The sequence below is a fragment of the Cicer arietinum genome, chromosome 6 (assembly GCF_000331145.2).
Source record: "Cicer arietinum cultivar CDC Frontier isolate Library 1 chromosome 6, Cicar.CDCFrontier_v2.0, whole genome shotgun sequence".
Lineage (NCBI taxonomy): Eukaryota > Viridiplantae > Streptophyta > Magnoliopsida > Fabales > Fabaceae > Cicer > Cicer arietinum.
In genome coordinates, this window is record NC_021165.2 from 10668059 (window position 1) to 10695536 (window position 27478).

Genomic DNA, 27478 nt, shown 5'->3' on the forward strand with positions numbered 1-27478 from the left:
ATAGTTTTTTAATTTCCTATATACTACAAAATAATACACCACTTAGCCCAAGCTCAGTCTGTCCGAGCCAACCAGACGGACGACAGTGCGCGCGTGTGCGTTCTCACCCTTCAAAAAACTGGATAACTCTTGGGGCATACCCCCTATTGGCATACGTCCACCTTATAAACACTACTAGTGTGTGTCATTATTTCTATGTGAGACTTCCTTATTTTTTTCAATTCACACCAGCTCATATTATTCTCATCATCATTTCCAACAATCCTCCACTTGGATTAAAAAATATTTATGATATAGCGTCAAACTCTTTTATAAGATTGTGCATAAGTAGATGTGTCTTTCCGACTCGAACCTTTGCATAGTAAGTAAGATTTAGATTCAACAAGAGTGACTCGTAGTCTTGAACTCTATCTCTGACATCAAATCCACCCACAACCTTTTCATAGGTTGTATTCTCAAAAGCCTGTACATTTATGGCCATACATGTATATCCCAGCATAGTGAACGTTATAGCAATTCTGCCTCAAAATTCCATAGGAAGCGGCCCCACTTCCTCATTCACATAGGTGAGTCTATCAAGAGTATTCATGTAGCTATGTACTTCATTCCTCATAGAGTAAAGATCTCATTGAAAGTTTATATTATCTCATTCTTTCATCGCTTAAGGAATCATGCTTCTATGAGATATAATAGCATGTTCATCTCATATCAATATGACTTACCGTCGTAATAACGATTCTTAATCTTTGCAATAGATGTGGTATTATCGCATCGACATAGCTGACATAGTTTTTTTTTTCAAAAAAGGATCTCATCTAGCAAACATCTCGGTAAACTTGCTTCTTCACTAGCAGTAGCTAGTGCTATCATTTCAGACTCCATGGTGGATTGAGATAGTATTGTTTGTTTCTTCGATTTCCAAGATACAACACCACATGTTATACTAAAAGTATAGCTACTTGTTGATTTGGAGCCATTTGATAAGGTGTTCCAATAAGTAGTATCATTGTATCTTTCAATGACGATATAAAATATTTGATAATGTAATCTGAGACTCATAGTCCTTTTTAGGTATCTCATGATTTTTTCGATAATGTGTCAATGCTCCATACTAGGTCTACTAGTAAACCTGCACAATAGTCCCACGACGTAAACAATGTCAAGTCTAGTACAATCAGTGGCATACCTAAGGCTGTCAATGCTGCTCGCATATTCAGTTTGTCTAGTACTTTCACAAGTGTTCTTGAAAAGTTTCACACTTGGATCATTGGTGTATAAGCATGTTTACAATCAAAATATTTGTATTTCTTTGGGATCTTTTCATCATAGTGAGATTGATCCAAAGAAATTCTCTTTTCTGACTTAGTAATCTTTATTCCGAGGATTACACTTGTTTCTCTAATGTATTTCATATCAAAGTTATTACACAACAACATTTTCACAGTATTTACAACATGAGTGTTTGAACCAAATCTGAGTAGGTTGTCTACATAGAGACATATGATTGTGCAAATGTCATTTTCAGATTTGTAATAAATACATTTGTCATTTTCATTCACTTTAAACTAATTCGATACAATCAAGTTGTCAAACTTTTCATGTTATTGCTTAGGAGATTGATTAAGATCATATAGAGATTTATCTAACTTACAAGCCTTGTTTTCTTGTACATGAATCACAAAACCTTCAGGTTGTTCCATATAGATTTCTTCTTTCAAGTCACCATTTAAAAAAGCTATTTTGACCTCCATTTCGTATATCACCAAGTTATGAATACCAGCTAGTGAAATGAGTATCGTAATGGATGTAATTCTAGTGACCGGTGAAAAAATATCGAAGAAATCTATATTTTCTATTTGTCTAAAACTATTGGCTACAAGGCGAACCTTGTATTTATCAACAGTTCCATCGATTTTAGTTTATATTTCAAAATCCATTTACAAATTATCGGTTTGCAACAGGAGATAAGTCTACTAAACGTCAGGTCATATTCGACTCTAGAGAATCCATCTCATTGTTTATAGCTTCTTGTCATAAATCTACATCCAAAGAAGACAAAGCTTCTACAAGATTTGCAGGTTCTTCTTCCAAGGTATAAGCAGTATAACTAGATCCATAATCTTTAGCAACTCTAATTCTCTTACTTCTTAAAGTTTTTGTTTTGCCTTGTTTGTTACTTTCAGTGTTTCTCGTCACAAGAACGAAACTTGGTTTGCTGCCTCCACTATTTCTCAATTTGAAAGTGAATTTATTTTCATAGAAGTCAACATAATTTGACTATATGATCATTGTTCCATTTAGGTCAACAAAATATATACACTTTGTTGTTTATTGTGTACCCAACGAATACATATTCATATGCTCTACTGGCGAGTTTAACTCACTTGAGACCGGAGATTCTGACATATGCTACACAGCCCCAAGTTCAAAAATAAGACAAGTTCAGTTGTATTTATTTCAAAATCTCATAAGGAGATGTTTTATTTTTTTATTTAGGAGTTCTGTTAAAAATATAGTAAACAATCAATATATTTTTCTCCACCAATGAGATGCAGCTCTAGAGTTAAGCATAATAACAACAACTAGTTCACTAAGAGTTATATTATTTCTTTGAGCTTTTTCATTATTTTCAGATGAATATGATGCAATAATTTCATGTATAATTCCTTGTAATTTATAAAACCCATTAAATAAACTAGAATCATACTATGCTCATCTCTCACTATGAAACCTCTTAATCTTTCTACTAAGTTGATTTTTAATTTCAGTTACAAATATTTTAAACATGTCAAACTTTTCACTTTTATTTTTCATTAAATATACAAAAATATAGTACGAATAATCGTCAATAAAAGTGATAAAATAATGTTTTTCATTTCTTGTTAACGTCTCATCAAGTTCACATATATCGAAGTGTATTAAAACTAAAGGCTAAGATTCTCTAACTACTAATAATGTTATTTTAGCTTGACTACAAAAATCAATTTTCAAACCCGATACTTAGGAGATAAGTATTGTCGCCCATTTATTATCACTACCAATTGAGCTCGCTATTTCCTATGGAGATAAAATGGGTAAAAAAGTTGTGATCAATTGTGCTAATAACGTTACATCGCTCTCTATAAGACGTTCTGCAGCACTGCCCAAATTGTGCACAACAGACTATCAATCACAAAGTCCCTTAGATAAAACAACTCAAACAAACTGTATCAGAGTTCTACTGCACCGTAGAAAAACCGTTCTAGAATTACACCCTCGATATGACAGTTAATGATTGTCATTCGTAATAAGATACTATGAGTTTACGATGACTCAAAAGAAATAAAATAATATGAAGCAAAATGAGAGAAGTTAAGAAAATTCTTCGATTTCAAAGTACTTTTGGTGTGCTTTTTCAACTGAGCAGAGTCATCTATTTATAGAGGATCTCTGCAATTGAAGGAGAGAAAAATATGTGATCCATTAAACTGGGTCCACATAAAACTGCAATCCGAAATTTGCTAGGTTTTGACTATGGCAAAAACTGATGTGCGAATTCAGGAAGGAATTGACCGAATCAGATGTTGAATGTTGACTCGATGGATGGAAGGCACGTGTACAATGTATAAATGAGCGAAAAATACACGCACTTAATTTTAAAAGGTAATTTTTTTTATAAAAAAATCTGAAAACTAAAAAATAATACACCATATAGCCCAGGCCCATTACGGCCTGACCTAGCATGATGGCGGAGGCAACGCACACGTGTATGTGGTGGTCTATTTGTGTGCATTCTCACCCCTTCATAAATTGGGTATCCTTTGGGCACAACCCAATTGACATATCTCCACTTTATAAACACTACTAGCGTGTCATTCTTCCTATGTGAAACTTCCTTAATTTTTCAATTCACACCGACTAGCTCTTATTATTCTCATCACCATTTCCAATGGGAGGATAAAGAAAGAATTATATTCGTAATGAACTTGTTGACAATCTGTATGATTACTACAGTTCTAGGAATAGTGCTAGAGATGTTTGGAATACTCTGAAAAATAAATATGATACTGAGGAAGTTGAGGCTAAAAAATATATTGTGAGTCGTTATCTCAAGTATCAGATGACCAATGACAAATTCGTGGAGGCTCAAAAGGTATGACTTTAGATGGACAATTTTAAATTGTTATTATTGACAAACTACCTTTGCTCGAAAGAATTTTAAAAATTCTCTCAAGCATAAAACAAAAGAATTTTCTCTAGAGAGTCTAATAACTGCCTTCAAAGATAAGAAATAATCTTGTTTATGGGTTTTCTTCATAATAAGGCATGGTTTACTAAGTCTACAACGACATATTTGTATACCAATTCTATATATGATATTTTTGTTGGGAAATGTACGCAATTGACGGCATATTTAAATTAAATGTTAAAATTAAGAAAGTATCATTTGTGTGCTTATATGTTATGTGATTGTCATATTTGACACGTGGCATGCTAGACTCTCTCATGTGCACAAACATGTGATTTCAAACTTAAGTAATTATGTTTAGGATCTTTCTAATTGAAATTGAAAATTAATTTAGTACACGAACTGAGTATGATTCTAGTTTGTTTAATGAGTTTTATAAATTTTAAAATTTTAATTTTAGTCCTAATAAAAATATTCTTAAACATTAGTTCTCAATTTTTTTTAATTCAACTTATGTGAATCATTTGAAATTTTTAATTATTTTTTGCAGTTATAATTGAGATATTATATATTTTACAAAAATTTAATTTTTTTATAAATAATTAATTAAACAAATTTTTTTAGATTTTTTGACAATTAAGACTTCAGATTTAATTTATCTTTAAAAGAATTTAAATTTTTGTAAAGAAAAAAATAAAAATAAAAAATGGGAAAAATAATCTTAATAATTATAATGTAGCTTTGGGTAGGTGGAAAACGCATCAACGGGAGGCGAAGTCTGAATTGAGATAGTGGTGCTGTGGTGCGATAATCAAAGGTACAACAATATCACAACCTTTTACCACTCTCTTTTCTCATTTTTAACTTGATTTAATTTCATAATTTAGGGTTTATAACCGATCGAATTTGTGGATAGAAGAGAAGATGGGTTTCATAATGGAATTCGCTGAGAACCTGATTTTGAAATTGATGGAAGATCCAAAGGAAAGGGATCGTAGATTCAGGGAACACGTTTACAAGGTTAAGGATAGATGCGCAAAGACGAAGGAGATGTGGAGTTTACCTATGCGTCCCTATGGATTTTGGACATTCGAGCGCCACAATTCTCAGCTTGCTTGGGATGCACAGATTAGCCAAGTTGCTGGTCGAAGGGATCCTTACGATGATATCCTTCGACACTATCCTACCACATCTAAATGAGGTTATTGTTCTTCTTCAAATTACTACATATATTTATATTATTTACATCTGAATTCTACAGTGCTATTTTACATGTTCTTGTCATTGATGATATTTCATTTTGTTGTTTGGGTATTTTACCATGGAATGGGACAAATTTCCCATTCCATTGCATATACTCCAAATTGGGGGAATGAAAAATAAGAGAATGAGATGGATTTCATTATGTTCCATGTCACTTCATTCATTTTTTAGAAATCCAAACAATGGAATATAAGTTCATACCACTTCACTCCATTCCATCACGTTCCATCAATCCAAACAAAGTCTAAGATAATTTAAGTGATTGAATGTAACACATATATACTAATACTTTGCAGCTATGAAACACGAACACCTATACGAACATCAAACACGACACTGATACTATCATGTTGACACCGGTAATAATTTTAAAAATGTAAGTGATTGAATGTAACCACATGTATCAGTGTTGGACAGTAGACACACATTCAATCTGAAACGTTGGTGCAATGTAGCTTTGTAGGAAGGATTTAGGATTGGTTGGGATTTTGGACTTGGTTAGAATTATAATTGATGGTGAAACTTTGCATTAAGTCATCCCACTTCTATCAGTTATTTATTTTATGAGAAACTTGATCTTTAGTGCGGCATGAGCTGAATTACCGGATTGCAGCATTGGTTTCTTAATTTCTCTTTATTTTTTCTTCTGTTAACTAATGTTAGTTAAACATGTATAATTACTTTCTAATTTATTAGTTGTTCCTTTATTGTATTGCTTGAAAGCTGAAGCTTCCTCGTGTGCAATGCCACTTTTGGCACCAAGATAGTTTTCCTATCGTTTCCCTTAAGTTATAAATCTCTTAAAATCATAGTATGTTAAAATTTTGATGAGAAGGGTTTAGTTTTAGTCAGAGTTTCAATACCTTTGTTATGTTTATGCATTGCCATTTGCACTTATATTTTGTTTGTTTTTTTTTAATGCAGTGGTGCTGAACTTGACTCAACTCACAAGTGTTCTTAGTGAAAAAGTGGGAATTTGTCATATTTCCTTTATTAATCTCCTGTCCTGTTGCATGTTGCATAGACTACAGCGGGTTTGTAATGCACTATATTGCTGTTTCAAATAAAATTTCCATAAAACTATGGTGTTATATTAGATTTTTGTCCCAACTATGCTCTTCCTGGTTATTTATTTGTTTTATAGGTGTTTGTTTCATCTCCTTATTTACATAGTTGGGTAGATGATTCGTTTCAATCCTGTTTAAGATATCATATTTTCCACTTTTTAATGTGTTGGATGTTGTAGATTTAATTCATATATTGTGCTAGTTCTGTTTACAGAGTGAAACAATGTGCTATTTTATGGCAGCCCTAGGAGTTGAGACAGAGCAAGTACTGAGCTCCGTTGAGCTTCTCATAATGAGATGATGATCACAATTTATGAACATACATGTAGTTTTGTGTCTTTTAGAAGTTTTGTTTGTGCATAATTCTCACAGATTATGAACTCTTCTGATTACTGCTAGGTTTTTGTATGAATGACCTCATTCCCTGTCTTTTCTGTGTTAGAATGGGACTAGACCCAAACTAATGAACTCTTAGGTTTAGGAACACTACTTTTCAAAGGAAAATTATTGATACCAGTTAGCACGAGAGGCCAATCATGCATTTCCAAAAGAAACTCTGGATCAACAATATGAACTTAATAACCAGCTTAACATTTAGGGGATGTTTGGAAGAACTTATTTGTACTTATATCATGAAGTAAATACTTATATCAGTGCTTAGTTAAACTCATGGCATGTTCAACAACTTATGTCAATAAGCCCTTTAGAATAGTTTATGAATGAACACCCTATTAAGTTGGTAACTAAACACGTCCTTAGTTGAGGGAGCGATTTTCTAAGATTAATGGGATTTAACACAGTATCTGGGTTAGGTTCTTTCTTCATATGAGATGCTAGTTAGGCAGATACATTGAACAGCCACTGATAATTTAGAGAATAACTGAATATTTTCAATAGTCAGTGTTCTACACTTTGTAACAATTTGACTATACATTGTCCAAAATAGTTTATTTATTTTTAAACATTATTCTGCTGAATTTTATGCTAAGACTTGACTGTAGCTCATGTTAATCCTGGCGCGATCCCGTGCAATCCCACGTAATCCCTCTATCCCAGTGCAGTGGAGGGGCTGGCCGCAATGCCACCGACTGGGAAAACACATATGACGGTAGTGGCGCTCCCGGGTGTGAATCCCGCTATCATTGCGACTCGCTATTGGACCCACTCTAGGGCTTTTTCAAAAACACAAGTCTTATTTTTATTTTTTTATTCTTCATTAAGGGTATCTAGGTCATTCCACACCCACTTAAGCCCTAATTTTTTTTATTATTATTAACCCTCAAAGGGGTTGGTTCAACATCGTGAAAAAGAAACCATTCTTGTTTTTCCTCTATTTCGTTCTTGCTCTGTTGCCATCGTTCTTGTTCTGTCGTTTTTGTTCTTTTCTTGTTCCATTCAACATCGTTTTATTTCATTCTTGCTCTGTTCAACGTCATTATGTTTTTGCTTTGTTGTTTTTGTGACTGTTTTGTTTGCTATATTTCTTATGCTCTGTTTTCTATTTTGTTGACTACAATTACTATTAGAACTTGATTTTGATTTTGGATTTTGGTTATTAAGTATGATTATCCCTTTAATTGTGTTTGCTATTGTTTTTAGTATTTTTGTAAACTATTTATATTTTATGTTTAGTTTATATACTGTTTTTAGCCTTTGCAATAGCAGTCATCCCATTATCCGTGATCCCGCTATGTCGTTTTTAAAGTTCGGTGCTCCGCGCCACTATTTGAGACTAAGAACATAAAGCTCATTAGGAATTAGCATCAGCTATCCCTTTTTTTATCACAACTTGGTGTGGCTTACATGTGCTACTGCTGCATAATACAATTGGAGATTTTCGAATGTTTAAATGATCCTAATTTGAATCAATTGAATCGTACTATGAAACATATAATTAAGAGGTTTATTCGTATTCTAAAGTGAAGAGCAATGGTAACAATTTTTTTTGCTCTTTCATAAAATGGTATCATTTCCATGCAAAATTTATGTGGGTTCCATAATGGCTCATGAAATAACTAGTAGGACTGATGATTTAGTAGATCTTCTATTTCATGAGATAAATCCATCAAACAATCAAAAAGTTGTTACAAAGAGTGTGTTGACATTGCTGACAAGTTGTATAGTGTGTTCAACCATCTATACCAAGAGAGATAAGCACAAGCATCGTATCAATTCTTAATATTAATAGTCAAGATGAAATTATTGTCGCTAGTGATCAAGAGAGTTAAGAAATGGGTATTGGATGAAGTAAATAGGGGTAGATGTGGGGATGGAAAGTGACATATGGTGTTGAAAGTCTATAAGAGGCTAACTATTTTAAGCAACAAGGCAACCCCAAAAAAGTGTAAAGAAGAGATGCCATTGAAGTTAGGAGAACGAGTCATGGGGGAGTTAAAGCTGGAGAAGAGGCAGAGGATGGGTGTAAAGGGAGAATGAATTTTTTTCATGTGAAAACTGAAATTTTCACGTGGAGTTATGTTGAAATTGTCTGTTTATGTCCTTCAAATTAAATATGTTGAATATTAATTTTGTCGACACATCAACAAAAAGTTCATTTATTATAATCAAGGAAGCATAACTGGGCATGCTCTTTACAATAATTTACAGTGTGCAATAACTGTTTGTAAGAAACAAAAAAATGGAAAGCAAATAGATGTACTTGTACTGTGTGAGAAATAAAAAAGGCGCCACTGAATCTCTGATTAATTGTTTGTGATGTTAATTATCCTTCTGCAGTGGTTCGAGCTCGAACAATTTGAGACTATGCAAATTCTTCCAGTTATGTTCAAAACTATAACGGCATTCAAAGGTTAAGAATGTAACTAAAAATAAAATTTTCTCTCAAATGTATAACAAACATATATTAAATATTCCAATTGGTTTTTACTTTTTCCTGTTATGAAATCTTAAATCTTGGACCAATGCTCAATTGATCCAAAACTCAAAATTGTTCCGAAGTATAGTCAAAACAAAATTTTATGCAAGAAAAAGACAACACAAGCTCAATGACCATTTAACTCACCATTGACATAATCACATTATGTTCCACAGACTTTGGTTAATATTAAGCTACATAGTCTGTTCCCATAATTTCTTACATTTCCATTCATAGCTACACACCCTCTACACCTTTCTCAAAGCATATTTTATAAAGCAAATACTAGCAAGTACAAGTACTCAGTCAGAAACATCTTCCACTGAAATTTTTTCACCTGCACGCACCTTAGCTTCACCTTGTTTAAATGCCTTAGCTATATCATCAACAGGAATCAAAGGCAAATAACCAAACACAGCATAACCCTTTCCAGTAATATCCTTAACAACATGGTTATACTTTTCTGACCAATGTGCAGCTGTTGGAACAGCCATCTCTGCCACTGCATGAAATAATGGATAATGGTTGAGACCAGACCATAATTTTACTGACCCTGTTAGCACAATTTGTTTAGACTCTGTAGCAACATAATTTACAGCAGCTCTTGGTCCACCTGATTGAGCCTCACTCACAACTTTCTCAGCTTTGTGTGTCACTTCTTCAATCAAACCTTTAGCTTGGTTTGCTACTTGCTTCGCAAGAGGAGGAGCATGTTCATCGAATTTGTTGGTAACTTCATCAACCTGCCATAATCACATAAAAATTATTGTAACCAAACATTGTTTAACATTGTCCCAATTCTCCATCCAATCATAAAAACAAAACTTTTTTATTAGAAGTACCAATGGTATTAAATTGCGGTATGCTATCACAATATGACAGTTTTAGATCTCCAAGGTTCAAGCAGCATTTTATTGCAATATCAAGATTTACAGTGTAATTGCAACTGCGCTCAATTTGAAATCATGATTAGTATTTGTAAGATGTTATCATTAGGTCAGTGATAACAAAGTTTTTTCGCTTTTAGACCCAAAAATTAGTTGAATCATTTAATCAGACAGGATAAAAGAACAGAAAATACAAATCTATGGTAGTTAACAAGACGACGATTGAATGTAGCATAAGAATCAAACTGCATTCATTTCAAGTTTGAAGGCAGCAAGTTCTGTTTCCTCATTTGAAAGTGAACTTAGCTAAATGGATTTGGATTCCATTATTATCAATTATAGTATAATGTATAAAAATAAGAATAAAAAATAAACTATGCTACTATAGATAGATGCATGCACAGATAATAGGTTTCTATATACAAAAAAATTCAATGGGAAAGTGACATATAAATCTGATCTGAATCAAATACAAGGATCCTTACAAACAATAACAAAAAAATAATAAATAATAAGGATTCTCATAAAAACAATTAAACAAAAGGGGGTGTTGTGGATTTTCCTCTAACAATGAGAGAGAGAGAGAGAGAGAGAGAGAGAGACCTTGTTGTCGAGAAAAAGAAGGAGATGTTGAGGGAGATCCTTGAATTTGTTGTAAAAAGGAGCAAGAACGGTAGTGACAGTACCTTCAACGGTTACAAGAGCAGATCTCAAAGGACCTGAGTTATGCTTTGCGTAACAATAGAAACTCGACATGCAAACAAAAGCTTGAATTGCAGCAATTCTCACAAACCCAAGATGCTTCAGTTCTTCATCATCACTCTATTAAATAAACAAATTCAATATTAGTAGTAAATGAGATCTATAGGTGCAAATAGCAATGATGAAATGCAATTCAAACCTGATTCATGTTGGCCATTGAAACTTATGCTCTCCTTTCGTCACTTCTTGTCACTCATTATAAGGACACTCTCGCGGTCGATATATAATTTTATTACAGACATTGATATTCGAATCAAAACTAAAACTATTTAATTAAACACAATTTAATCATAAATAAATATACTCCCTCCTCGATCTCGCCATCCAGACCCCAATTTTAGGAACTAAATTTTGTATCAAAATCAATGTTTTTTTTTCTTTCTTATAAATAATAATAATAATAAAATTATCTCCACCGATAAATAGCTCACCTACCTCCTATAAAATTGTAGCTTCAATTTATCCGATCCCATCGCATTTAAATTATATTTCAATTTTATATTTTTATCAAATTATGTATATATATTAACGTATTATATCTTTATTTATTTATTTAGGATAGTATAAAATATATGAATGTTAGTAAAAATAATTTGTTAATTTTTTTTTACTTGTTGTCATTTCACTTTCTTTTATTTGTTAGCAAAAATATTAATGATTTTTCGTAACATATATATGAGATGTTATATATTTAAATTTATAGCATAGTTAATATTTTGATCGAAATTTGATACATAAATTAATATTTATTAAACATAAATTTAATTTTTATAATTGGCGTATGCTACTATCTAAGTAATGCAACATAATTTTTTCTTTTATGTTGGTGGACGACAATTTTTTGTTTAGGTTTCACTTTTTTTTATTGATATTAAGAGATTTATTGAATATTAATCAAATATTTCACGAACTAATAAAACAGAAAAAAAGTATATTTTAGATTTCAAAACAAAATAACAAATATCAATATTAAACATTTTTATGTGGAGCAGAAACCAATACAAATAAGTTGAATTTAAAAATTATTATCATGTACAAACAATGTGAAAAATTACACAATAATGAGAATCACATCTATTTGAAAAATATTTCTAATATTTATAAAAATCAAATATTTTTAACAATTCAACAGCGGATGAGATGAATTTGATTGACACTTAAAAAAATATTTATACCGTCAAAGTTAAATTCATTTTAAAATGTTATAAATTAACAATAAAAAAAAACACATGTATAAAAACAAACAATAAAAAGAACGCTAAAAATTGTTTGTCTCTCAATACCTCCTGTAAAATAAAAAAACTTCTCAGTAATTGAAAGTCCCATTGGATTTTAATTTTTCCAAGTAGAGTCGTAAACTCATTTAGGAAGCACAAATGTTAAGCGATTATGAAAAAATAACGTACAGTGTAAAACGATTATTTAAACTCCTGTACATAAAATTTATGAATATTCTCAATGCCACAAGACGGTAAAATGTGATTGAATATCTATATAAAATTTACTTACATGGTTAATATATATAATTTTTTGACAATATTTATATAATATAAATATTAATATTTATTTTATTAAAATTAAAAACCATTTAGACACTTTTAAATTTAATATTTATTTAATGGTTTTTAAAAATATTTATTGATTTGTCTATTACATTATAGGTCTTGGCATGGGTCGCATCGCAAGTCCCCAAACGATCCACTACACTAGATTCGGTCTGCGTTCTAAAATGAGACGAAATATCGGAATGGGCTATGTTAACTCTTAAGTATTGTTGAGAAAATTGGATTTTGTATACTAAAATACTCTTAATTATATTAATTATATAATTAAAATTAAAATTAATTTGAAAAAATAATTTTTACTTAAAATTTTATGAATGAAACTTTTGATAGTTATTTTTCCTTATTGAAATTTCATTTTTAAAATTTTTGGGAGTTATTCTCATCTAAAAATTTGAAATCCGGTAGATATTCTCAGTTGAGAATTTCATTTTTGAAATTTTCGATATCAAAAAATAACTACCGATTTTTTTGAGTTTAAACTCCTGAAAATTTTAAGTACAACATTTTAATTTTATTTTTATATTTTTACATTTTAATTTATTTTTCATTGCTCCTGAAAAATAACTAAAGGAGCAAAAAATACTGTTGAACATTATCGAATCGACCTTCTACACAATTTAATAGGAGAGTCGCCTTAGAAAAAGAAGAAAGAGTAACTCATAGTTGTAAAGTCCACACATTAAACTAATAATACATTCCTCATCATTTTTCAATGGTCTCGATTTAAATTTAAACGGACAACCACACGTTTTATTTGAAGTCATTGAGTTACTTTTATTTTACTTATATTTTTTACCTCTATCACAATCGATAATTAATTTTGATTTTCTTCTTCTCTTTCCGGTCTCTACATCAAAGCAAATAATGACAACAAATATTCGATTTTGTCGGTCAATCTCTCTTGCCCATGACTATGGACATGAGGACGAGTAATTATCCGCAAAATTAAGCGGGTATGGATACTATAGTACCCACCCCGTCCCACACTCGCACTTATATAAATATATTATTTATTTATTTACTTATTATATTAGTGTTTAGTTTAATTAATTATTTTCTTTTATATTTTGATATCTATTAATATAATTGGACCACTACAATATTTATAATTGAAAGATAAATGTTTGCAAACTTTTTAAGAATTTGATTATCATAAATAAGTAAATAATTGTGATTTTATAACTAATAGTTATGTCTTATTAATTGTGACTTTATAATTATACTTGCAACATTATATCAATTATCTCAAATAATATTGTGTATGATTTGCAACTTCATAAAATATAATTATGGATATTTAAATATGTATTGTAATGAGTGTTCATTTGAAATATTTGAGTTATAAAATATTTTGATTTATAATATTTTATGATTGAATTTAAGATATTTGAATAATTTTTAAATTTAATCACGGCAATAGCATTTATTTATTCATTTTTTTAGTTAAAGCATGAGTAATGGGTATGGGTACGAGCACTTAGGCACCCACAAGGTAAGGGTACGAATATTAAAGTTGATACCCAAGAGAGTACAAGCACGGGTATGAGTATTTTTTTAAATGGCGGATATTATAAATGATTCAGTCAAATTTATACATAATGGTATTTTTCCATCCGTACTTCAAAATCAGCTTAAAATCAGAAAACAAAAAAAATTACATTCCGGTATAATAAAATTAACTATTGAAAATTTCATAGCACAAATTTCCGATAGAATAAAAGTAACTATCAGAAATTTCAACGCACAAAATTTTCGGTTGAATAATTAGTGTATCGGCAATTTTATTTGTGAAATTTCTAATAAATAATTTATACCACCGAAAATTTTGTGCCTTGAAATTTCCGTTAACATTAATCTATGTATCAGATTTTTTGAGAAAACAATTTAATTACCTAAAATTTTGGAGATGGAGTAAATTTTTGGAGTAATTTTTTATTTTTTTATCTTTGATTGAATGAAAATTAAAAAGACAATTAAATTCTTTACATTTTAAGGAGGTATAAACTAATTATAGAGTACAAAATAGAATTTTCTATTGTTGATCCAAAAAAAGTTCTTACATATTTTGTTTCTTTCTAAACAACACGATAATTGTTAAATGTATTATACTTAATAATTAAGTGTATTTTCTTAATGTTCACAAAATAAGTGTATATCAATAAGTACTTTTCATTTCGCTCTTAATATAAAATACAATTATTTTTATTATAACAAACTTTGAAAGAAGTATGAAATAAATTTAAAAAAATTATAGTGATTGCACATATTTTAAGTTAAGAAAAACAAGAAAATATCAAATTTTTTATTTTATTAATTTGGAGTCTATTCTTAACAGAAAAAAATATTAGGAGTCTATTCCTATTCTATTACTTTTTCAAGCAGTACAAGTTTACAGTATGTATTATAAATTTAAAGTCTATACCTAAAGGTTAACGTTAGCAAAACTATTTTATTAAAAGTGAAATGATATATATATATATAGGTGTACACTTTAACTATTTGGCCACATTTAACGATTTTGAAAAAATTCATGTACGGCGTTGTAGATTTTTTTGTTTTTTAATGAAAATATATATAAAACATGGTAATGTGAAAGTATTTTAAATTAGTTATACTTTTGGCTTCGAAACAATAATATAGTAGATTGATTAGAAATATTGAAAAAATTACATTTATACTAACTACTAATTTAGCTATAACAATTTTTTTTTCTTTCATTATTAACTAATGCGTGTGAAATTTTCAAAATAAAAATAATTATCAATTCAAAAAATACGTCTAAAAAACAGATTGTTTTGCATAAATAGATTTAGTCAAATGTAAGATTTACTTTGAGGTGCATTATGATAATAATTTTTCAGCTTTTTATTAGTATTCTTTTATAATCTTGTTTATGCTAGTTTTTTTTTTAACATTAATATTTTTATTAGTATATATTTGAAAGTATACTTGTCATTCCATGAAATTAAAGCAATTATTTTTAGGGGAAAAAAAAAAGCAATGATTTACAACCCACAAAACGAAAGTACAAAGTCTCAATTGTTTCATTTTATTCTAAATCTCTGGTTGCGTTTGTTGTAATTTTTGTGTTTTTTTATGTGAGGTGGCTTTGGGACATTCCATAATCCGTTGACCGTAAAATTTGAGTCCATTCATCAACGCATATATTGGATCCGTTTGTACAACTAACAAATGGGCCCATTATGTTGGCCCAATCTATTGTAATTATAGGCCCATGAATGAATTATATGGATCTCATTATCCTCATGTGTAGACCAAACTCTTACATTATTATTTTTTTATTAAAAAAACTCCTACATTCTTAATATCATAGATTCATTTTGATAAATAAAAAACATTGATTCATAGTCCCCAAATAATTTTCTTAAACATCGGCTATACTCTCTCCCTTCTAAATTATAAGTCATTTTAATAAAACTAAAACAGTATTTTCAATGCATCATTAATTATATCTTTTCAATTTTTTCATCACATTTATATACAAGACATGTAGTTTATATTTTAGTTTATCATTAACCAAACACAATTTTTTTTATAAAGAAAATTTAGACGAGTTGAGTTTAAAAGGCTCGTCAAATTGGTTACAAAGAGTCGTGATAAAAATACTTACAAAATACCCATAAATTTGTGGATATGAGCCAACTCTTTCGATATTCATTCATTAATCAAAGATATTATTAAGTGTGCATTTATTAATAAATATAATTAATTAAGTAGGAGACAACAAAAACAGCCACATTTATTATTATAGTTTCTATATATTTATTAATATTTTAACATGTAATCACCAAATTAATATTAATGAAATGTTATACCCCTCTTTTATTTAAAAAAATGGATTAATTTAGTAAAACTGCTATATCCATTAACTAATTTATTATTTTTCTTAATATTTGTGTATAAATCTTAAAGGTTTATTAATTAAGAATAGAGGTATAGTTTTTCCATTCATCTTTGTTGATACATCTTTAGAAAACAATAATCCCTCTTACTTTGATGGTATGGCTTACTTTAAGCTATTATATAGATTGGAGAAATAAACACAGAAAGTATCATCTTGAGCTTGATATCAAAATATTGATGGATAATTTCAATCATTAAACTATTGATTTATCTGAAGTTGAATTGATTATTGATTATTGTAATAGGGCATTATAATAATATTAAGTTGATAATCTCGTAGATGCATTAACAATGTAATGACATATATTTTTATAACAATTCTAATCAGAATAAAAAAATTGATTAATATTTTACAATCTCGTGGTTGTTTTAAAATATTGATAATGTGGGGATTAGGTTGATATAGACTTGTAATTTTTATAGACCAATTTGAATGTTTATTTGTTTAATTATTTATTCAAGAGGAGTGTTTCTTTTTTTTTTTACAAAAAAGCAACACACTAACACCCACTTATTAACATCATTTTATTGGTTTTAATTTCAACAGATCGCGTCAAAAGATGTGTTATAGAATATATTGTTATTTTTTAATTCTATATATTATATTACAATATTTTTAAAATAATTTTATTATTTTAAATTATATATTTTATCTATAGATAGCATGATAAATACGATTAAAAATTAATATTCAAAACTACGAGGATTGAGTTCAATACACTAACACCCACTCGTTGACATCCTTTTATTAGTTTTAATTTCAACAGATCGCGTCAAAAGGTGTGTTATAGACTATATTGCTATTTTTTCATTCTATATATTATATTACAATATTTTTAAAATAATTTTATATTTTAAATTATATTTTTTTATCTATAGATGACATGATAAATACGATTAAAAACTATCATTCAAGACTACGAGGATTGAGTTCAACCTAAAACTTAAAAGTATTTCGAATTATATTCCACTTGTTCTTGTCATTCGTGACTATGCAACATGGGATCATATATATGTAATCCAACAGTTACTACCAACATTTGAACTTGAAAATTGAAATAACTGTATGAATATGCTGAACTTGGACATTGCATATGCTCAAATTTATTAAAATGAATAATATAATATTCCTGGTGAACGGATAATGCAGAATCTTCTTGAAATATTTTATAAAAAAAAATAAAAAATCTTCTGAAAATTTTGCATATAAAATTATCAAATAATTGTAGAAGGACAAGCCTAAAAGAATATGTTAACTTTAAGTTCATGCTAATTGGGGACCCAAATCAATAGGAGAAAAGATTTGTGGAGCATTAACACAGCTATTGGAAGTGTGAGTATGTATGTACTCCTTCAAAAGCAATAAAAAGGGTTTAACCTTTGTTTATTAAAACATTTTAATTTGTTCATTAAAAAAAACGACTTTGCCTTTTACGCTGTAAAAGACTACGAGAAAATGACATTGATTTGTATTAGAAAATAATTAGTAAAAGCCAAAAACTTTGGGGACGTGACTTAACTATCTTTAATTACTTTAATTATATAGTTTAAAGAATCTGATTCTATCGAAGACGTCATAGTACTATTTGGCAATCGTGTAATGAATTGCGCACACTTGAAAATTCTCATATCATGAAAATAAACAACATCACAAGATTCCTAAAATTCCACTACTTGGAGAGAAAAGTGGAATGTTATTATCGTGCTCCATTCTAAAATTTTGATGGTTTATTTATTTTATAATAATAGGTATTTTAGAAATAGTTTATAGAGAATTGTCTATTTTATCGTCCCTTACTCTAAAAGTAATGTGCGTTGATATATTAAGTGTGGGATTTAGATTTTATACGGCAAGTTTTTCAACGTTTATTTAATAAAACTCTTTGTCTTTTACTTTTTTTTCTCTCTCTCATTCTTTTCTTTATTTTAATTTAATATTTTCTCTCATTTAATAACCATACAACCTTGTTCATGTAGTATTGCACCCCAAAATTCAATTGTTTAACTGTGAGTAAAAAAAGTCTCACATTATATAGAAAAAATAGACATTAATTAAATATTATATAAGTGTGATGACGAACAAATTTATTGTCTTAAATATTTTGAGTAAACATGTAATTTTCAATTATTTGTATGGTTGTTTGAATTTTCTCGTGATCCAAAAAGATGTATATCAATGTAAATCTATTTTACACTTAACATATATACTTTTTATTTCTTTCATTTATAATATTTCATTGATTTTTATCACATAGACGAATATGACAATTTTGTTATGAGGGGATAGTATTAATTTGGTATAGTTAAGATGAATATTTTTTTTTTATTTTTAAAGCCTAACAAATGTCAATATTACTAGTCTGAATTTTAATTTAGGATTTCGTAATTGTGCAAATTTTTTTTACCATTTTATTTATAGACAAAAAAATATAGTTTGTTTTTACGATTGTTTGAAGTAGAGTATTTAAAGTTTTTTACATTAAAAAAAGTTTAATAATTAATGATAATATAAGAATATTTTGATGTAAATATAAACCAATTAAATAATTTTTTAATTGAGTATGCAAAAGTCTTAAACTATCAAAGATATATGAAACAAAGGGAATGCCTTTTTTTTTTTTTTTTTTTAATATTTAGATTAAAAATGTGGTTTTACTTTAGGAATTTAACGTACAAAAGGAAGTCTCTGTTTATTTACTTATGATTATGAAATTTACTCTTCTAAATATCTTTTTTTTAATCTATCATATATCTTTTTGATTCGTACTTAGATGAAATGATAAAAATTCCTAGAATTTCACACATGAAATTGGGTTGTTTTGAGTTTAAACTCAAGACAAAATATTTAACCTAACAATATAGACCTTTTGTCGGTTAATTCTAAAACTTAAAGACTCATATATATCATATGTACTAATCGTCATAATTTGTCTATAAAACTATTTAAATTAGCTTTTTTGTTATAATCTAACTATGTATTTTTCTTCATTACTTTTTTGGTCATTTGTAAAAGCTGAAATAAATAGATAAGATAATTATATTTAAAAGAAATAATTTATAAGGTAGTTTGAAACAAACAGACTCTAAGTTTGTTTAACATGCCTGAAATTGTTTGGACCATATTTTAGATGCAATGCAAGGTAATATAATAAGGAAGGGATGCAAATGGCTCAACAAAATTAAAAAAGAAAGGAGTGCAAAAAATATTCAGCCGTTGATAGTTTCTTTCAAATTCATATTTTGTTATATTTAAAAAAAATTCTTATAACATTCTAAGACTACAAAAAATCATTGAAATATTAGAATAATATAAAATTATATTGAAGGCAAGAAAAAAAATAAAAAGTTTTCTATAATTAAGAAATTTTTTATAATAATTAAAAATAAAATGTTAAAATTTATTAATACACTAAGTACTAGCCTAGATGTTAAGATGTAGCATTGAACCAAATATATAGCGAACCCTAGGTAGCAGAAGTTTGCTTTGATAGAGTCGTATATTGTTGCAAGAAGTTAGAATGTTTAATCCAATAAAACCTTAATGTGATGAGATGCATGGGAGTGCCATGGTGTCGTATTATTAGAATGGTTGCAAAATAACAATTGGTGTCATATTATTTAATTAGGTATTAAACTTAATATAGAATATAGGAAAAAGTGAATTCAACTCGCTTCATTGGAGAATTGATTCACATACTTTTATTCTATTATCCTATGAAGTTACATATTCTTATTCAATTACTTGTGGAGACAAGGATAAAATTGAAACAAATTATGTGCATAGATAATTACAGAAAATAATAAACTTTATAATTAAAGAAAAAAACATGTTTTTTTTCTTCTTCTAAATTTAAAGATTAAATATCATTTTAAATTGTAGTATGTAATTGTAATTATAGTTGCAGTATTGTAGATTTAAATTTTTTTACATAGTAACCTCAATTTCAATCTCATCAAGTGTATTTTTTATTTATGTTTTACATCAATGTAAAGATTCACAACATAACTACAACTACAATTTAAAATAATTTAGTATCTTTGTTAGTATTTACGTACTAGATAATCATCATATATAATCAATCAAAAATAGTAAAATGAAGAGTGTAGTTCTTTTGATGTGAGATATATGATTATGATTAACATAAAGGCTTAAAGGCTTAAGCTTTGGTAAGTGACCTAGTAATGGTGGGGCATCTCTTAAGCAAAAACAAAAAGTATTGGACTTGGCCCCTATTTAATATATATTTGGAAAACGATGTGGATGTCATCCCTTGAAAATCTATATGTTTATTATCCCAATTAGTACATTTGATTTAATTTCTATAGTTATATCATGCTGTAAATATGTACATTTGTATTTATTTATAATAATTGTATTTGGTCCAACAATTGAATGTACTCAATTTACAAACTTTGATATATAATATTAATATATATTCTCTATCTATCATATCTATAATTTATCCGTAACCAATATACTTATAAAAAAACGTTTTTTTATTAAAATATTTCAGTCTCTTAAACCGATATCAATTTTGTGAGGTTGGTCTCATGAGTTGCTAGGGATGCAGTAGTTTTAGAAAAAAACTACAATTCAAAAACGGTGTCATAAATCAAAGGCAGGTAAATGAAACTAAGATGTGAGAAAAGATAAGCAGAAAATGTTATTTAAATGAAAGAGAAGAAAGAAATGCATATGAGAAAGCAACTTCACCACAATATTTTACAAATACATTAATAACTACATCTTACAATTTGGAAGAGGCATCATCCACTCTCTCTAGTAAACTCACTACTTATTATATCAATAACTTGATATATTATACCCTTTAAAAACATGATATACAAGGACAAGTTTCATTAATCAAACAACCAAATATTAATGCACTATACTTTTAATATTTATCTTGATACATTAGTTCATTGATGACAAATCCATATTATTGATTGCTTAATTCACATGGTTACGAGGAACTACTAAACATTGAAGATGATTCTTCATTTCAAGAGAAAGATTAAGGTTTTCTGAAAGATCCACAGGTTGTGCTGGAAACCATTTAAATTTGTGGAGAAGTTGTGCGAGCCAGAGATGGACTATGGCTAAGCCCAAAGCTCTTCCCGGACACACCCTACGGCCTGCACCGAAAGGTGCAAGCCTCAAATCTGAGCCCATAATAGAAACATCTTCTTTCAAAAACCGTTCAGGCTTAAAAGCCCATGGGTCTTCCCAAATAGATGAGTCGTGAGATATGGCCCACATGTTAACCATTGCAGTTGTGCCAGCTGGCACAAGGACTTTATCTACATGAACATCATGGACTGCAAGCCGGGCCCAAGATAGCAATGGGCCTGGTGGATGTAGCCGAAGTACTTCCTTTACTATGGATTGAAGGTAAGGGAGATTAGGAATATCTGAGTCTCGCACGTGACTGTTTTGGGCAATGCACGTGTCAATCTCTTGTCGGGCTTTTGTTTGTATGTCTTGGTGTAATACCATCCTTGCCATTGTCCATTCTAGGAGTATAGCAACTGTATCTGTTCCTCTAAATATCATTTCCTACACAAAGACCAAACTTATATATATGCATGGCTGTGTCAATAATCAATTCATCAAGTTTACATGCACAATATATATAATGTTTTTGAATGGCCAATCTTGCCAACTTAAACAAATAATTAATTTTTAATATTTTAAGTTCGTACAATTGGAAGACGGAAAAGTTGACTCTATCATCTTTTTAACCATATATAGCTTAATTCACTTGTTGAACAAATAAGGTAAATTTTCTCCTTTATAACTAAATTTTTTTGGTACACGTTTAAAATCAGTTATGTGTACTTTACTTTATTAATATTTTTTTAGAATTTAAAATTTAACATAGTTAGAGAATTACATGTGTCTAATTTTTAATGTGATTTCAAAAACAATTTAGTCTCATTTAATGTGCGTCGATATAATATATTTGATCAAAATTTAAATGAAATATATTTGATATTTTAGTTATATTTAAAAAAGAAACTTACCCACAAAATAGCAACCATATCAGAATCACCTAACCTTTCCTCGTTGGGTAAAGATAACAAAGTGCTAAGAAAATCATAATCCTCAACAAACAACTCTTGAGCTCTTTTTCGTTCTTCCACAATTTGACCAACAATACTACTAACCTTAGCTGCCAATTTATGACACCTTCTTTTCACACCATAAAAGTCTAAAAATTTCAAAGGAAAATAATCTTCCAAATTAAACATAGCAATTAACTCATACCCTTCCTTAACCATATTTCCCAACTCCTCACTTCCTCCTAAACTCAAACAATTACCAAACACACTTTCCAAAATATTGCTAAAAGACCCTTCTTGTAATATCCCTCGAATTTCCACCGCCCCATTCTCCTCCATCTCCTTCCAAACTCTCACCACCATTTCATCGGCGACGCGTTGCCGAAGACTCTCCAAACCGAGAATTCTTCTCGGAGAGAACATATGAAAGGCTGCGATCCTTCTTAGTTTTCGCCAATAACTTCCCGAAGGAGCAAAACCAATGGCACGCTCGAACATAAGCGAGCGTGCTGATTCTTTGATCGGACGGTCAGAAAATGGCTGTCCGAATAGAATTTCTCTTGTTGTTTCGGGGTGGCTACTTATAACAACGCGTGTGGCTCCTAGGCTTAGCGCCATTAACTTCTTGGCTTTCAAACAAGTGGCTAAGGAAGCGAGTTTTGTATGAGCCGAAAAGCCCATTTGAGGTAAAGTTCCTAATATGGGCCAGCCCATTGGCCCAATGAGTTTTGTGCTTTGTTTATAGTCTCTCCATGCAAAGCCACCAGGGACAAGCCAGTAATTAAGGGAAATAGTGAGGAGGAGTGTGGAGATAAATAGAGTATTAATAATTAGTGGCAAAGAGTAACAAGAGAAGGTGGTTTGAAATATCGATCTAAGAACATGAAAAACAAGTGTTGGGATTAGAAGAGAAAAGAATGTTGCCGTGAGTTTCATATTTGGGGTGTTTTTTTTAGTTAAATTATGTAGGAGGAAGAGAAATTAATGGTTGAAGATAGTGAGAATGGAATTAAATTATTATTGATGGACATGTGTCATGATCAACGGTGTATTTATAGGGCTTAGAAAGTGAGTAGCTAGAGCAAGTTAAAGCATCCTTGGTTAAGAATGTAACCATAGTTAACCACTTAATTTGATGTTATGAGTTTTTTTTGTTACAAAATTTTTTAGATCAGGGGAGGCACATACTATGTATGAAGACCAGGTGTGAGAGGAAGGTTCACCCTCTTTATTGAAGATTTATAATTATGACGATTTTTATGGCATTCTAAAAAATAAAATAGGGTATTGATAGTCTTAATTATTTTTAAAATAAATTTGTTATTTTTTATATATATATATATATCAGGATTTATATATTATATTAAGTAGACTAAATTATTTGTACCGATATATTTCTTTTTTGAATTTAATCCCTTTAAATGTAATGAATTATATTTTTAAATATTTTTATTTTAATTAAAATTAAAATTATTATTAATTAAGAAAGTCAAAGTTCACTCTCTTGTTTTTGCGGAACCATTCTACCACTAAAGAAGAGTTTCAACTCTCATGAGAAACACTCTCTACCGTTTTTCGACTATTGCGAGAAAAACTTTTATTTTTCCCACTCGTAATTCAGTCATGTTTGTGTCGTTGTTTTCTTGGTGTCGTCGACCTCGTGTTGTTATTGTCATTTCCATATATTTGTTTTTGATTCTTAATGCAGAAGGGATGAGAGACAGTGACGAATGGCGGAGAGAGAACAAATGTAAAACTTAAAAATTTGACTATGTTAAATTTAAAAAATGATAAACTTCGTGATAGATTATATGTCATTAGCTATTGGTGGTTTAATTTGATAGTACTCAAATATATTAATTATTGTCCAACTAATGAGTGCTAGAAAGATTACCACGTGTAATGACGGAGTTTTTAACACATACACGGGCTAAGACCACCCGATAATTTTTATAAAAAAAAAAAAAAACACCATTAAGAGACGTTTAAATTAAAATTTAGTAAACAAAAATTAACATAATTTGATCATTTTATGGACATCCACCCTTAACCTGTGACTCAACTCAAATAAAAGGATTCTATTTTTACAATATAATTTAACTTTTAAAAATTATATTGATATCTTTAATTTTTTACATTTTAACCACCCTAAAATTTTACATTTACACTTAATGTTTATAATACAAGTTATGAAATTACTTACGTAATCTCACTATATATTTATCTTTATCTTCTCTTCATCTTATCTTTAAAAATAACCTTACTTCTCTCACTCATCTCGAGTCATCTACTTCTCTCATCTCTTTTTGACTTTGTGAAATGATATTTGTATGGATGAGTATAAAATAGTTGTCTCAAAAATAAAATTATGATATGACATATGATTTTGATGAAACTTTTACATATGAGTTTGATTGAATGTATAAAAGTAGATAAATTTTATAAAAAAAAAATATTTATGTTAAAAAAAATTAAAAATAAATAATTATTAATTGTGACAATGTTATAGAAACTAATTATATAATTCTATAAGATAATTATGATTTGATATATATTGATCAATTGTGATGAATTTCAATTAGATCTCACAAGACATGTGTTAATAAATATGTTAATTAATACATATATTGTGGTGTTTGTTATTGTAATTTTAGATTCAATACAATATTATACTTTTATGTATCTATTAAAATTTTAAAAATTTAACCACACCAATATTTAAGTTCAAACTCCGCCCACGTGTAGATATATATTGTGTGTATATCAAATATTCTAATCAATAGTTTTTTTTATGAGTGGAATCTACATAATTTTATTTTATTTTATAGAATATATTAGTATATAAAGAGTGAGTTATTCACTATAAGATATCAAGTTTATAATACTTAATTATTTTCATTTATTGAAATTCATATAAATCTCGTTAAATTATATAGTTTCATATAAATTTGATGGAACATATATAAATATTAATCAATCAATTATAGTATTTCAGAAAAATGTGTCTTAAATAATATATTACTATATGGGAGATGTCCGAATCTAACCTCCCACATTTAACCACATACATCTTAATTTCCTTTTTAAGCAACATAAAAGTGTTCTCGAGATTTTTAAACCATTGTTAATGTTATATTAAGATTTGTTATTGTAGTTGTGGTTTATTATATGGTTGTGAAGGAGTAGCGGTTAATTGACATAGTTTAAGTTTCTTTTAGTTTAATTATAAGTCTTGGATTTAATTTTAGTCTTAGAAATACAGCAATATTAAATCTCTTGAGAAATTTTTTTGTAGTTGTACCAGAAAAATATCCAATTTATAAAAAAAATTATATAATTGCATTTGCACCAAAGATACCCGTTTTTTTTTAAATGATATAGTTGTGATTGCGACTACCACAATTTTAGGCATGGGTTAATTATAATATGCATTGTGGTCGTTTGTAGCAAAATATTAATTTTTTTTTTATTTGTACTAAATATTACTATTTCTTTAGAAAAAAATTTGTTATCTATCTTAAAATTATTACAAATCACATGCTTATAGGAAGATTCATCTAATAAAAAGTTCACACAAAAATACCCGATAAAAAAAATTAGATTTGAGAGCTTGATATATTAAAAAAAATCTCAGATTTTATATCGATCGAAAAAACATGAAATGAAAATGAAAATTATTACACTTTCCTTAATATATAGAGTTTATGAGAAAGTTATCAAATCAACTAAAATTATAACTAACTAATTAAACTATAACTAACTTCCATATTTCTAACAAAGTCAAACATGTATTACTTTCACTGTCAATTTAAAACACTTTCAACCTTTGGAGAAAAGATATATATATTACATAAGAGGCAGAGCTTAATTGTGTCGGAGGCTTCAAACACCCAAAAAAAAGTACAGGTAAAATAACTAAAATACTTTTATTGAAATTAAAAAATAATAAATAGATTTAAAATTTGTATCTTCTCAAATCTCTCTCACTCTCTTGACATTACTGTCTCTCTAAAATTGCCAAAATCCATATTTGTTGTCTTCGTCTTCGTTTTTGGCTCTACTCGCCACTACTCACTCTTTCTCCCTCCTTGACCGACCCTTACATGCGCGATCACTATGACCCCGCCACTGCCATCGTTCGTCAGTCCAGTGCTCCAAATTAGAGTATTTGGGTCAGCACTGATGTGAGTCACCGAGTTGTGATACTCCATTTTGAGTTTGAGTCTCTGATTTGTGATATTTGTATTACTTTGACTGTGAATGAATCTTTGATTTGTCACTGTAAATAGTGAATCTCTAATTTGTGATTTACTTTATTTTTGCATTATTTTGATTGTGACGGAATCTTTAATTTTTTATTATTTAAATTTTTTATTTGTATTAGAGAAGTTTGTGAGAACGAAGAAGAGTAAAAGAATTGTTAAGAAACAAGATGAAAATTGAATTTTGGACATAGAGTACTGCTGTTTTAAGTTTATATTAAAAAAGAAATTGTTGCAAGTATTTTTAAGATATTGATGATTTCAAATTAATTAAATAGCGTAAAACATATAAGGTATTTTTAAATCATGAAATTAAATTATTTAATACTCTACTTTATATTTATTAGAACTTAATTTTTTTTATATAATATTATTTACATATTTAATTTATATATTTCAATTTTATGGTAATCACCTTAAATTTTTTAGTCAAATTATGCCACTAATATTACGTGTCATCATTAATCCAAGAAGAAAATAGAGTATTATTCGGTGCTTTCAAGACACATAAGCAATATTTTTTTAAGTGATGACTATTGTTTCGTATTCAATAACCTATTGGCAGCATTATTTTATCTTTATTTCAAATCTTTATGTATTATAATTAAGACGTAGAGTAGTCTCTTTTAAAAAATATTAGGG

General features: G+C 28.9%; 3 protein-coding genes across 4 annotated transcripts; 1 reads left to right on the forward strand and 2 right to left on the reverse strand.

The window, feature by feature from the left end:
* Positions 1–4851: 4851 nt before the first annotated feature.
* Positions 4852–6527, forward strand: LOC101492001 (uncharacterized). Of its 2 annotated transcripts, none has more exons than XM_004504382.4 (3): positions 4852–4985; positions 5056–5369; positions 6356–6527. In XM_004504382.4, exon 2 carries the CDS (start codon positions 5093–5095, stop codon positions 5366–5368), a length of 276 nt encoding a protein of 91 aa, XP_004504439.1. In that variant the 5' UTR covers positions 4852–4985; positions 5056–5092; the 3' UTR covers position 5369; positions 6356–6527. The 2 variants fall into 2 exon arrangements, with proteins under 2 accessions (XP_004504439.1, XP_004504440.1); XM_004504383.4 differs by having other exon boundaries at positions 4864–4985; positions 5085–5369.
* A 2977-nt stretch (positions 6528–9504) lies between these two features.
* LOC101492778 (REF/SRPP-like protein At1g67360) lies at positions 9505–11380 on the reverse strand. Its single transcript, XM_004504385.4, has 3 exons — positions 11162–11380; positions 10864–11082; positions 9505–10116 (listed from the first exon to the last, which is right to left on the reverse strand). The coding sequence occupies exons 1-3, from the start codon at positions 11177–11179 to the stop codon at positions 9676–9678; spliced, it is 678 nt and encodes a 225-aa protein (XP_004504442.1). The 5' UTR covers positions 11180–11380; the 3' UTR covers positions 9505–9675.
* A 9828-nt stretch (positions 11381–21208) lies between these two features.
* LOC101493110 (cytochrome P450 78A5-like) lies at positions 21209–23606 on the reverse strand. The gene is made up of 2 exons (XM_004504386.4): positions 22536–23606; positions 21209–22068 (listed from the first exon to the last, which is right to left on the reverse strand). The coding sequence occupies exons 1-2, from the start codon at positions 23508–23510 to the stop codon at positions 21463–21465; spliced, it is 1581 nt and encodes a 526-aa protein (XP_004504443.1). The 5' UTR covers positions 23511–23606; the 3' UTR covers positions 21209–21462.
* Between the last annotated feature and the right edge of the window lie 3872 nt (positions 23607–27478).

Excerpts from the sequence above, each read along its gene's own strand:
- LOC101493110 (XM_004504386.4), bottom strand. The coding sequence starts at position 23,510 with ATGAAACTCACGGCAACATTCTTTTCTCTTCTAATCCCAACACTTGTT. Across the intron at positions 22,069-22,535 it reads ATATGGTTGCTATTTTGTGG|GAAATGATATTTAGAGGAAC; the intron begins GTAAGTTTCTTT and ends GTCTTTGTGTAG.
- LOC101492778 (XM_004504385.4), bottom strand. Across the intron at positions 10,117-10,863 it reads TTCTTTTTCTCGACAACAAG|GTTGATGAAGTTACCAACAA; the intron begins GTCTCTCTCTCT and ends TGATTATGGCAG.
- LOC101492001 (XM_004504382.4), top strand. The coding sequence starts at position 5,093 with ATGGGTTTCATAATGGAATTCGCTGAGAACCTGATTTTGAAATTGATG.